Below are 12946 nucleotides of genomic sequence, written 5' to 3'. Positions count from 1 at the left end.
ATATTCAGAAAGGAAATAAACAACCAAAGACTCCCGACCCCTCAGGTCTGTGGACTGCAGGGTACAATACAGTGCTGTACGGACTTTCCCACCCATGTTCCAGGCAAGCTAGCTTATTTCCAAAAGCAGTATAACCATGTCAGCATGCTGCACTCCAGACTAATAACACCCGCAGTAAAATAAAGCCTTGGGCCTAGAGCTTAATTTCACCCAGCTGGCATGCCCACACTCCTAGCCTACATAATGAATGGCAGCATTGCATGGCAAAACAGCCCCAAAGCTCAAGTCTGTGCTACTCTGCACAGCACGGCTCAATGCAAGGTCTAGGTTTGAGACCCAGAAGACCATCGCTGCATTAGTGCATGGCTTTACTTCCCCATTAAACCAGCAGTGGAGCAGGTAGACTGCGACCCTGGCTCACTGCAGCTGGACTGGGAAAAGAGCAGGGAGGAGAATTAGACCCAAGCTTTTGTTCCCAAACCCACATCGTGAAAGTCTGGATTAGGCCAGAAGCAGCTTGTGGTCTACTCTGTATACCATACAAGAGCTGAGAGCTGCTTACTACATCGCTGAGGAGCCAACTTTCCTTCCCCTATTCCACCAAGTCTCTGCTGCTCAGGTCCCCTCTCCTTCAGCTGGCAGCTCTCATGCAAGGGAGAGGCTGGAATCTGGCAACCTTCATGATGTGTGAGTCACGGGAGAACAGAGCAGCAGCGCTTTTAATTTAAAATGCAGTAGAAAGGAGTGCACTGCTCCCTGGAAGCACTATTTGGCCTGAGGGGAGGGAGTTGCCAGCATCAATGACTTTTTTTGTGCAAGGAGACAGGCTTCGGAGGGGCAGGAGATGAGGGCTCCCTAGAAGCAATGCCTTGGTCTCTTGGGAAGGAAGGCTGCTTCCAGAAAGCCTCCAAGCTCAGTTCCTTGGTGATCCTCCTCTGCTGCCACAACACCCCATGTCCACTCCATTTTACAGTGCCATCCTTCACCTGGGACACATGTTGGGCCGTGGAGCAGCTTTCTAGCTCCCTGCACTCTCCAGCCTGAGGAGGTGCAGCTTTAATCCAGGCTTACGCAGGAAAGCATAACACAGACACCTCTCCAGATGCAAAAGGTGACTCTCCTCTAATAAGGGCATTGCAACACTTCCCACAACATATAGTGGGCTTTATGCATTGCTGCTGCCTCACAGAGGGCATGGGAACTTTAACCAAGAGCATATCAGAAAGCATGAATGCACAGCTTCTCAGCAATGGCAAGTGTAGTGGCATGATATAAGGATGCTTAAGCCTGGCTTTTCTCACTTCCAGCAGCGGTGCCCACAGATATGGCTTTATTATACAGCCTGTCATCAGATCTCCTGCAAACACTGCTCTGTAGAGTCACTGCAGATTTGCACTAAACATTCAGCTCCAACTAAAATTTGGAATTAGAAGAGTTCTACCCTGGAAGAAATGGCTTTGTCTTCTGCTTGTTTTGGGGTGGGGGGTAGGGAGGTGGGGAACAACGATTTTTTTTTTTGCTCGCAGCTATGGGAGTGGGAGAGGCATCACCATTCATTCCACTTCAAATGCATTCCTTTGATTCAGAAATACCTTCATTTGAAATGCAACATGGATCACACTTTTCACAGATCTTTTGGAAATATGAAACTGTTGAAAAAATTACTGGATAACAGCATGCGATCACTGGATGTCTAATTATCATGGAACATCCCCCACAAAAATCTCACAATTGGTCCTTAAAAGTCCATTATTTTGTGACTTGCTTTTCTGAGCCTTATCAGTCCCAGCTCTCACATGTGGTGGGAAGAGCTGTACCAAGCCAGTGCATCCACCCAACAGTACCCAATATCACATGCCTTAGTAAGCCTATAAAAATATGGCAAATATGGCATATGCTGACTGTCTCCCAAATATTCTCCCAGCCTCCAGTGATGTGTGACTCAAGAACTTCCTCAGTCAGAGGCAGTGTCTTCATATTTAATGGTCCTCAGTGGATCTTTCTTCATGAACTTGTCCTGTGCTGTACCAAACTCAAGTAGACTTCTAGCATCCATGACATTCTGCAGTGAGGAACTCAATCGTGTAAGTGAAGAGCTGTCTTCTCTTCAGGACCTGCTACCTCCTCGCTTCATTTTATGATCCTTGGGACTTTTATCAGGAGAGACAACGAATAACCATTGCCAATTCACTTTCTCAATGACACTTACAATTTTGTAGACCTCCGTGCATTCTTCCCCTGTCTCCCTTTGTCGTAGCATCATAGGAGGCACAGTCTATTCAACTGCAGCTCGCTGGAAGCTGTTCCCATACCCCTGATTGTCTCCGTCACTCCTCACTGCATCTTTCCAGTTCTGCATATTCTATTTGAATGGAGGCAGCCAGAACTGTACATGGTATTCATTAGACTGCTGACTGTGTATTTACAGTCAAATACTAATTTTTAATTTTGTCCCCTGTATATTCCTAACTTTTGATGTGGTTTTTCACAACTGCTGTTGATCTTTGAGTGGACATTTTCCTGGAGCTATTTACTATAAGCCTAATATTTCACTCCCAAGTGGCTCTGAGTCCGTCCAGATCAATTTTGAATTCCACCCCTGCCCCCATGCTATACCTTACATTCATCCACACTTCATCTTCCACCTCACTGCCCAGCTGCTCATTACTGGACATCCTTCTGGGGCTCCTCACAGCTGGCCTCATCTTTACTACCCTGAACAAAACTTTCTCAGCTGATTTTATTGTAAGTTTATTCAAGCTATATTCATGGATGGGCAATGAAAAGACAGGGAAGGAGAGGTGGTCTTGTACAAGCTTACTGTGACCGACTGGCAAGTACTCAGAAGTGAGCAGCTGCCCAGCACCTCTACTGGTCTGTCAACCAAGCTCTCCAGACTGAATCTGCCCCAGCTCACCCTGGTACAGATCCCCCTTTTATTACTGATGAGATGGGAGCATGAATTACAAAGCTCTAGGAGCTCAAGCAAGCTCTCTTTTCACTGCCAGATATGCAGGTTAGAAGTTAATTTTTTTATTCAGCTTCCCAGTCTTAGTGGGAGCAATTAAAGAAATTAATCTGTGCCTTAGTTCTCCAGGAATGAAACAGGGATAATAACTTTCCTTCCCTCACAAACAAGTTGACAAAATAAAATCCACTAATGGCTTTCAAGCACTCTGATACCAGAGTAACAAATACTGCGTAAGGATCCTAATTTTTCTATGGGAGCATCTTCCGTACTGCTTGGCATTGTTGGCTGTGGCTCCAGTAGATGTTTGTTTTCAGACAAGTCTTTACTTCAAGAATTTCTCCTGTTCCAAATAGAAATCCCGATAGCTTGTTCTCTCCCTCCTGTCTTTTCCAGTGTTAATGCTATTGTATTTGTTTAATGGGGTTAATATGCTGCTGGTGTAATAATGATCATGTACGGATGTAATTATTATGTGTGATTAATTCTGCAGCTGCTGAAAAGCTTGGAGGACTTTTCTTAGGCAAGGGAATATCTTTACAATAGTCCTTCTTGAATTGCATTACACACAGACGTAAACCCCAAAAGAAACACAGAAGGGGAAAGAACGAAGGCTGGATTAGAGCAGAGAGCGCTGCACCCAGCAGAGCAGCTGATGAAGGTTAAACACCATGCGGGCAGAGACCATCTCTCTGTTGCATGTTTATACACTGACTAGCACAAATGATCCTTGGTCCATCACTACAGTCCCAAGGTACTACTACCACGCACATAGTATGTAACTGGTTATCAATTTTTAAAGATGTGTCTGCCAGTACTGTAGGCTTCTCTTGTTACTCTTTTTATAGTAAACATCCTTTAAACGAACACATTGGGTTTTGTTCTAAGAAGATACAATACCACAGACCAACATATGAACCCCTACAAAATGCTAGCACAGGTTAATGATTATTACAAGAAGCAAAGAGAATGAGGTGCACAGCACACAAACCGTTAGCACTAAAATAACTAGGGTGTCCACATCTGACAAAACCGCAGATGTTTTTCTGCACCAGGCTTTTTGGCACACGCTGATAATTTACGGTCCAATGCTGCAGCCATACTCTTGAGTGCTCTTAAGTGCTCTGAGTGATAATGGATCTGTTTGCGTGATCAGGGACTGTAGGCTCAGGCCTATAACTCAGCATGTTCCCCAGAACAATACCTGGACACTTATCCTTGACCAAATTATCCTTAAATCCCACATATGTGACCTGAAGAGAAGACACTGCCTGCAAGATTTAAGTCTCTGTAAGCTGTCCAGCTGTTTCCTAACCCAGTTATTACCCATATAAGCACCCACGACACTGATATTTACCTGACTCAGTTTAACTCTCTGCATCCCATTTAAAGGTTTAAGTGAATGAGCAGATATGCCAAGGAAAAACCAAGATGTGCACAATCTTCCTTTCCTTCTCCAGAAAACCATCTGGTTTAGCCTCTGCAGTCTTTAACACCTAAAATCACCAATGCCCCAGTCCAGTTCCTTCTTCTGCACACAGTGAAATCTCTGTGCAAGGATGCCAAGGAGGGAGCACGCACAGTGCAGGAGATGCTGAGCTCACCTGTGCAGGACCCCAGGTGGCAGAGAAGAGGGTCAAGGTGGGCAAAAAACACAGCTGGAGAATTTGCTGTCGTGCAAGACTCTCTTGTCATTCCCCATAGCTGCAGCTATCAGCAGCAGCCAATACTGAAGCCACTGGGCTGCAACAGGACCACATATGGGTACTGTATAGGCTCCATGCATGCAGGGCTGGGAATGCAGATGGATTCTGCCCATAGACTTCTCTCACTCTTACCATAAATGGCTGCCCTGAATAGCAGTTTGGGCTTGGTATTTAAGTGTCCCAAAGTGCTATTATGTCTGAAATCCCCATGATACTTTAATGAAATAAATCACTCCCTCTGAGCTTCAAACAACAGAACCACAGATAGGATGTATTTGAGAAAACACAAGGGCTATTTGCTCACCCTGCAGAAAGGGACATAGCAGTTTTAGTTTTCACCTAGTGAAGGACTTATCGAGCATCTCATTCAGCCACCAGCATGTTTCAGACAGTAACGATCAGACCTCACAGCACTCCTCTGCAGTGCCTGCAGGAGTTATCAGTGAATTGCTACTCCAGCATCTGAAACAAGTGCTGGTTTTCTTCCTTCTTTTTTAACTTCTTTCAATTTCTGCTTCACTGGGTTTTCCTTTTCTCACCGTACTACTGGGAACTTTATAGGCGCAGAAGAACAATGCAGAATATAGAAGAAACAACGTGACTTGAAATAAAAGAAGCAGATTGTGATAGATTCAGAATTTGCCTGTAATCATTTATGAATTTCCATGTTTCACCGAATAACTGATATAACACTGAGAGATACCAGTCTGACAATGCTACAGTTGATCTGGATACAGAAAGGATGTGAAGAAACAACTCAAGACAGCCTTAACAGCAAAGATGGAAGAACTGTTATGAAACAATGTCAGGACTGTTAGTTTAGGTGGCTGACAGAAGACTTTGGCTAGCTGATTGAACTGATTTAACTAGGTTCATCGGAAGCCCTACAAACACAGAAATGGAAAATTCAGGCAGAATTTAAAATGAAAGCTCCCTCAAGGAATGCCTTTTTTGCTCATATCCTGCTCCTGTTCTCATCTCATCAACAAACACAAAAAGCTTCTCAGGTTTAAAGATGCTGCCAACCAAGCTACTGGACTCATGTGTGCCCACCAGCTAAAAAGCTGAATGGGACGTCTAATCAAGGCAGCTAAACTTTCCTGTGCTGAAAGCTGAGCTGTGCACACATGGCTAATCTGCCAAACACCATCCTACCAGAGGCCCAGGACAGACACAACTCCCCAGCACTCACAGACAATGAGTTACAGGGTTGCTCAGCTTACTGCAACACCCAGAGCTATACAACATGCACCCAGGAAGACATTCGTTGGAAGAATACCAAAAAACGTCAGTAATTTGTTCATGATATTGCAGATAGTAAGCTGGAAGGGAATTATTTAAGTTCTCTGCAGTAAAGACATTTCATTTATGGGAAAAGCATGGGGCATTACAGATGCCTGACCCAGCCACATAGGTGCTTGGGTCTGATTTCAGGTGTGACTTGTGCAGGGCCTGATTTAATACTCATCTTCAGGCTAAGAGACAAAATTCCAATACCATAGGTAGATACATGAAAACATGCCAGAAAAAACTGCAGCAAGTTAACTTGGACCTATATTGGGACTACTTTAATTTAATTTCTGGGAACAGAACTCTAGGATGTATCTACACTGCAGCATATACGCTGCTGACAACAGGTGAGCTTGCTTGCTAGAGCATGTGGTAAGACTCTTGTCTTAGTCTGCCTTTGCTTTAAATTACTAAAAAGGTCCTAGCTTGAAACCTTTTAATAAAACATGTACACACGAACAAGAACATGTCTTTAAGTAACTCACATGGAGACCTATGTTACCACAGCTGATACAAGACCATCTAGGGCTACACAGACTGGGGTCATGTGTTTCACTGTTGCATAGGCTTACCCTTAATTCTTGAGGGACTGACTGATGACACAAATTATTTCTGTGATATATTGAAGTATAGTTTAGTGGAAACTTAAGTTGTCACATCCATATACTGAAATATAACATAAATATTTTGCTAGCTCCAGGCCAAAGAGCACAGCATCTTGCAAAAGCAACCTTAGCATTTTGCAAGCTGGAGATACTATGTCAAATCCAGTGAATGCAAGGAACTGTCAAAGGTTATTACCTTTGACAGGCAGGCAACCACATCACAAAAAGCAAACACACCAACAAAACAAACAAAAAATGTTATTTCATATTGCCATTAGCTGCTGTTTTCAGACAGGAGGCAAAAGGACAACATGAGATGAAAACAGCACTGCCATTCAACCCCTGAATGAGGCACACCAGCAGCAAAGTAGATAACACCATGCACGATGGCTGCATGACCCCATCTATATTGTGGGCATTAGCACTGTCCATCTACTATCCATCTCAAGGACTAACTACAGCTCAGGGACTAACTAAGCCTACTGTAAGGCAATTTCCGTTTTTTCCTTTAGGTATCGGAGGAAGCGAACTCAACTGTTGTGACCCAGAAGAAAACTTTCACATCTACTTATTGCAGAAGATTTTTTTTGTGCGGCAGTGGAGAATTCACAGCAGCAGGATCCCCAAAGGGCCCAAAGCACCAGGTCACCTAGCGCTCAGCAGCACAGCAAGGGGACTAAACAAAGTATAGCCCTGGGAAACACTTAATGGCACCAGGCAGGACCTCTGTAGGTCACATGTTAGCATACAATCACTCGAAAAGCACTTCTTTCTTTTTATGGATCTGCTGAGAATTACTCTGTGCTTTGGGTATAATAGCACTTTTGCCATAATCAGACATTGTAAAGGTATATGCAATAAAAGAGACATTCAGGTATTACTGTCCCATCAGCTGTGTCTTCGTATGATTGCCTCCAATTACACTGTAAAATTTAGCAGCACATCTATTTGAAATAATGATTTTAATTTTCAATCAGATACTCTGCAAGGAAACCCAGCTTAGAAATGGCATAATTGAGTATCTTGAGGAAGAAAATAAAAAGCAAATTTTGACTCGATGGTGTTATTTAATAGCAGTGAAAGTACTTACCAGGTGGCCTATTAATTGCGAGGTTTCGGAAATGACTGCCTTTGATCATCTCCACTGACAGCCGCCCCGTAGTGGCATTGTACGACAATCCCACGAGCAGCTCTGGCACCCCTCCATGCGACAGGGACTGTGTTGAAGAAGCGCTATCACTGTGAGAGATTGCTGACAGACTAAGCTGAGAGTCTGCACTCTGCAGGGAAAGAGCACTGAAAGTCTCATCAGGACGTTCACCACCACCCTCCCTTAATTTATACCTTGTAGACTTGTTTAGTAAGATCTCTCAAGAAATGACAATGACTAAGAATGAATTACTATGGGGCACCGGAAGAATCAGAGCATCACTTTTACAAAAACACATCTCTGAACTTTCTCTTTAAAGATGAGGAACTCTGTGTAATGTGTTATCACTAGTGTAAATCAAAGTCTCTGAGATAAGCATACATCCTACTACATCAAATGCACAGTAAATCTCCTTGACAATGACTTTTGGATGGAATGCATTTTGCAGTTTGGGGTTTTTTTGTCATGTACTGTGTATTTTCTTACTTCCTTTCCTTGCTACCATGATGTTCTCTCTACCCCCTCTTCACACAGAAATGTTTTATTCATTTTGTGTGCACAATCTCTCACTGAGCTTTTTGTAGACAATGAATCATGACAGAGCTCATCTACACAAATTGATTGGCATAGCCAGAGCTGGATACAACTGTGATGTGCATGGAAGACTATGAAGCAGCACAGCCAGTTCCTCCTCATATGACCCACCCTCTCCACTTCCATCTGTCATGAAAAGGAACATTACTAAGCATTCCTGGTAACATGCAAACTGCACAATGCAGAGATCCACAAGCTAGCAGTTAGTGCCAAATGAGGTAGCTCTTCCACTGGCAGTAGTACAGGTCCACCAGCATAATGGTGCACAAGGACTACTGTCCTTGTTGAAATTAAGATGTAATTAGCCTTGGTGGTTCCAGGACCAACCTACTATTTCTGCGTGGCACAGCATTTGGTGACTTGTGTAGATGTAGTATAGCCACATGATTTTGTGTAAGCTTGCTAGCTGAGCCGTTGTTAATAAGGCACAGCTTTTTGTAGGGAAGACACACCCTGTGCTTCCCCTTACTGATAGCTTTTTAAGTGACAGTAGGACAGATCCACCAGTTGCATCCTAACAGCCCTGAATGCAAAATATCAGGTACAGCTGGTCCCCATTCACCAGATGAACAATTTCATGGACTCCATATTTCTTTCATCAAACTTACGGTCAAATTACTCCTTGGCTCCAAGACCAACGTCACCTTTGCTTCCCCTTCCTGGTTGATGTTGCTCAGGTAGAACAACTGCTCTCCCATCATCTTCTCTCCAATCATCTTGTGCACCGCATAGAGGCGGAAACGAATGGCATGGCTGCTTAACTCCTCTGGCTCCAGCTTACTGAAGGTAATTTTATCCTTGAACATGGGGATGGGTCCTCTCTGAACACTTGTCTTACCCCTCTGTTTCTTGCTAGGCATCAGGACTGTGTGCACTTGCCAGGTGTTCACACCACTGCGGTCTTTGTCTGGGATATCCCTGGCCTCCAAGATAGTAACTACTAGCTTTTGACTTGAGGCTTTGTAGTTGAAGATGACATCTAGATCACCACATTTACAGATGGGCTCATGAGCACCATGATGAGCTGGTACACTGTTCACTTTATCATGTTCCTGCAAAGAGAAGGACGAAGTAAAACCTCCATTGGAGTTCAACTTCCTCTGTGATCCCAACTCTATTTAAAAAAAATTATTCTCCTCACTTGTGCTTGCACCTGTAGGCAGTTGCTCTGCAAAATAAGGATCCCACTGTTTCTTGAAAAGCCAGTGCTAGTTAATTGCCTGATTTTGTGTAATATTCCCCATACAATCTAGTAAGCAACAGCACTTGTTGAAACATTTCCAACAAAAAGTTTCAGTATTTAAGTGTTTTGCAGGAGACTGTTAATTTGCAAAAATCCTACATAAGGAAAAACTAAACAAAGGGGGGTTTTAAATTTCATTCATGTCGATTTTGAAACATTAATAAAACTTCTTGGTTTAATTTGATTAAGAAAACCAACCTAAGCTATTACTTCGGACATACACTGGAATTTTTTCAAAATAGATTTTTTTACATTACTGAAATCAAACAATTCAATCAAACCTGCTGACTTTTTGGATATTTTGTTCCGTTGGAAATTAAAAAAAGAAATAAGCACTGTGTTCAATTTGATGGGAGGGGAAATCACCATGTCAGAATTTCTTGCAGAATGGAAATTCCATTTCTAGATGCCACCCTATAATTCAATACTTTTCCTACAGCAAAAGCAATGATAATCAAGAAAAACAGTCTGATTAAATACATATTGATTCTTTATTCCCTTTTTAAATGTCCCAAGAGAAGCATCTGTTCCTTCTGTTCAGTTTGGATACTAATACATTCAGAATAGAAATTCAAAATAAACAATCAAAACATGTGCAGACCAATTCACACACAATCTTTTACCTACTTTCAAAACAAAAATCATCTTGATAAAACAAGACAAAAAACATGGATGCTCATCTTACCTTTTGATGAGTGGGTGTGTGCATTTCTGTTCAAAAGTGCTTTTTTATCGTAGAGCTAGAATGTGCTTCGTGTGATAAAGGGGTTGCTATAGTGATCAATGATTTGTATTTAAACATGAGTATACACTGTATTAGAGAAAGATTTTCAGTTAATAGCCAGAAGGTGAATTAAGGCCTGTCACTAGCAGTCTGAGTCACCCTCCTCCTCAAACATTTATCTTCTTTCGCATTTCAAGTAACGTTTCTTTTCAACATAGGAATCCTATTGTTTAGAGTACAGATGATGGGCCATAGGACTTCTAATGTAATTCCCTTCAGAAGTGTCTAGGTGGTATGTGTCTCAAACAAGACCTCAGACAAACCTCAAAATTGATATCTACTTCCTGTCAATCTACTTTTCAAGTGCTCAGATTCATCTGCCATGACATGCAAAGCTCCGGCTTTTCATGTTTTCATAGGTGTTTAAGGGATTCATGCACACGAATACAAAAGTCCATGTGTGCACGTTAGTGATGGAGACCTGCTGTCATACGTCTTGCAGAAGTAATGTCAAAGAGAGAAAAATCACCGCTTGGACAGCATATGAAATGACTTGGTTGCCCATAAAAATGCCTTTCTGTACAAACAGCAGGCTGCAAAGACAAAAATGCAAGGCAGGCCAAGTTGCCTGGAGAGAACGTGACATTATGCAAATGTAAGTGCTGCTGTGTAGCTGTCAAGTTATTTCTGTCTGGTTGATGAAATAATATTTAACAAGGAAACGTAATGGGACTGGGCTTGGTTCATGTTTCCCTCCACACGCTCATCCCTCCTCACTTTCATCTGTGCACTTGCTATTGAGGAGATGGAATCAAGGCACATTTCAGAACTGCTGCTAAGGTGTGGAGACACCTGTGCTTGCGGCATAACTTTGCTTTCATCTACATGCCTGAGCTGGAGAATACGAACTCCTGTGCGTCATCATAAACCCACAGGTACGAAGATCCAAGAGGCACTTTCCTGCCCCAACAGGGCTGAGAATCTCATCTTCTGGCAGTGTGTAGGGCAGACTGGAGGTCAGCTATCTGGTTTTTGACAGAACAGCTAGAAAGGATCTGGATTTCAGGAAATCTCAAATTGTGCTACTATAGCTGAGGCCACATCCACTGCAGAGAAAACTGCATGAACTGAGGCAGAGAAGGAAAGAGAAATGCCAAACTCTGTGGCAGTGACCTTTCCATGGGCAGCCAAGCTTTAGAGACCTCATGGGCTTGCCCTTTCAGGGAGCACTGTGCTATCTGGCACTCACCCCTGTACAGGTTTTCAGCACACAAAGCTTATGGATGCTCAGTCTTCTTTCTGTGGAAGTCATTGACAGAAATGCCCTTGGCTTTTGGAGCTCAGCTGGGGCTATGAGCCCTTTGTGAACGTATTGGTTATACAGACACTTAAAATGGAATCCAAGGAAAGTGTGGGTTTTAGATACTTCATCTGAATTTCTTTCTTTCCCTCTTCCCAGCACAGTTGTTGAGATGTCAAGCCAAGTATACTGACTGATACTCTATGTCTAACCCAGTCATTCAGGACAGCCAATATCCACTTCACTAGGTAAAATAAGTCCATTTCTGCCAGAGAAACCTGAAAGAGCAGCTAATTATGGACAAGGCTTGAAATGGTACTTGTGGTTCCACTGCAGGGGCATAAAATTATCATTTTTGTCTCTAAAGAGTGGTCCTTTGAGTGCAGCATAATAGCGCTTGGACATTTCTGGCATGTCAGAACATTTAGTTCCTGCAATAAAAAGTCTTTCATTAATCCACACAATACCTTTGGATGAGAAGCTGCTTGTAGTAAATAAACTGGGACTTGGGCATATCTGCCCCCCGATGCTATAACCGTTCTTTGCATTTTTAAAATGTAGATACCAGGAGAAAAACAAGAGATGTATTCCAAAGAAATATAAGAGGACACTGGAGACATTGCAGCACATGTGAACCATGGCAATGTATATCAAATGTGGAAAAGGAGAAATGAGCCTCAGATGGGCAGACAAACAGCACATGTCAGAGGCAGGCAGCAAAGAGAGGGCAGGGCTGCCACCACACGGAGTTCCCATGTGTTGTATAGTATTTTGTGGGACTGGTTTCTGCAGCAAACCAAAATGCTGTTCATAACACCCCTTAGGGCTAGAGCATATGCACCGAGGAGCTGCTTTCCATCTCTCTAACTGGCTGCAGGCATCATGCTCTGAGGAAAGGAACCTTTCCCTCAAAGCCTTGTTGATCAGAGTGTGAGGGAGGTATTAATTTCCACAGCTGAAAAACAGTCTCTTTTAACTCAGGCAGAAGATGTGACCTTTGTGCTGTTCTTTTAATATGCCTGATGCAGGCTGGTATTTTTTCAGAAATTTAATCTTGTGATAAAATAATAATGAAAACCAACACATCACGCGGAAAGATCGTAAGAGAAAAGGGGGGTGCCAAGTCATCAGGTGTTTACAATGCCCTAAAATCTGTAACGTTTCCTTGAGGCTTCAAAATAAAGGTACAGAACTAAGGCAAAGCAGAGGAGCTCTTAGGCTGTCTCCCTCCCTGGAAGGATGCCTGCTATCAATGGGGACCAGAGTGATGGTCACTTGGCCAAGTCATGGGCCGCCCCCACCAGTTGCTTCCAGCTTTCCAGATGCTTCCCATTGTCTAAGCCATAGAAACCACCCAGAAAAAGAG

General features: G+C 43.1%; 1 protein-coding gene across 1 annotated transcript in view; it reads right to left on the bottom strand.

Annotated features, from left to right (window-relative positions):
* The window catches only part of SYT16 (synaptotagmin 16), a 41321-nt gene that overhangs the window by 4839 nt on the left and 23536 nt on the right, over positions 1-12946 (bottom strand). The window contains exons 3-4 of the mRNA XM_075712859.1: positions 8922-9365; positions 7660-7849 (exon numbers count right to left, since the gene is read on the bottom strand). Of these exons, the coding sequence (XP_075568974.1) occupies positions 7660-7849; positions 8922-9365 (634 nt within the window). The remainder of the gene's footprint in view (positions 1-7659; positions 7850-8921; positions 9366-12946) is intronic.

This window comes from Pelecanus crispus, chromosome 6 (assembly GCF_030463565.1).
Source record: "Pelecanus crispus isolate bPelCri1 chromosome 6, bPelCri1.pri, whole genome shotgun sequence".
Classification (NCBI taxonomy): domain Eukaryota; kingdom Metazoa; phylum Chordata; class Aves; order Pelecaniformes; family Pelecanidae; genus Pelecanus; species Pelecanus crispus.
This window is presented reverse-complemented; position numbering and strand designations above follow the sequence as displayed.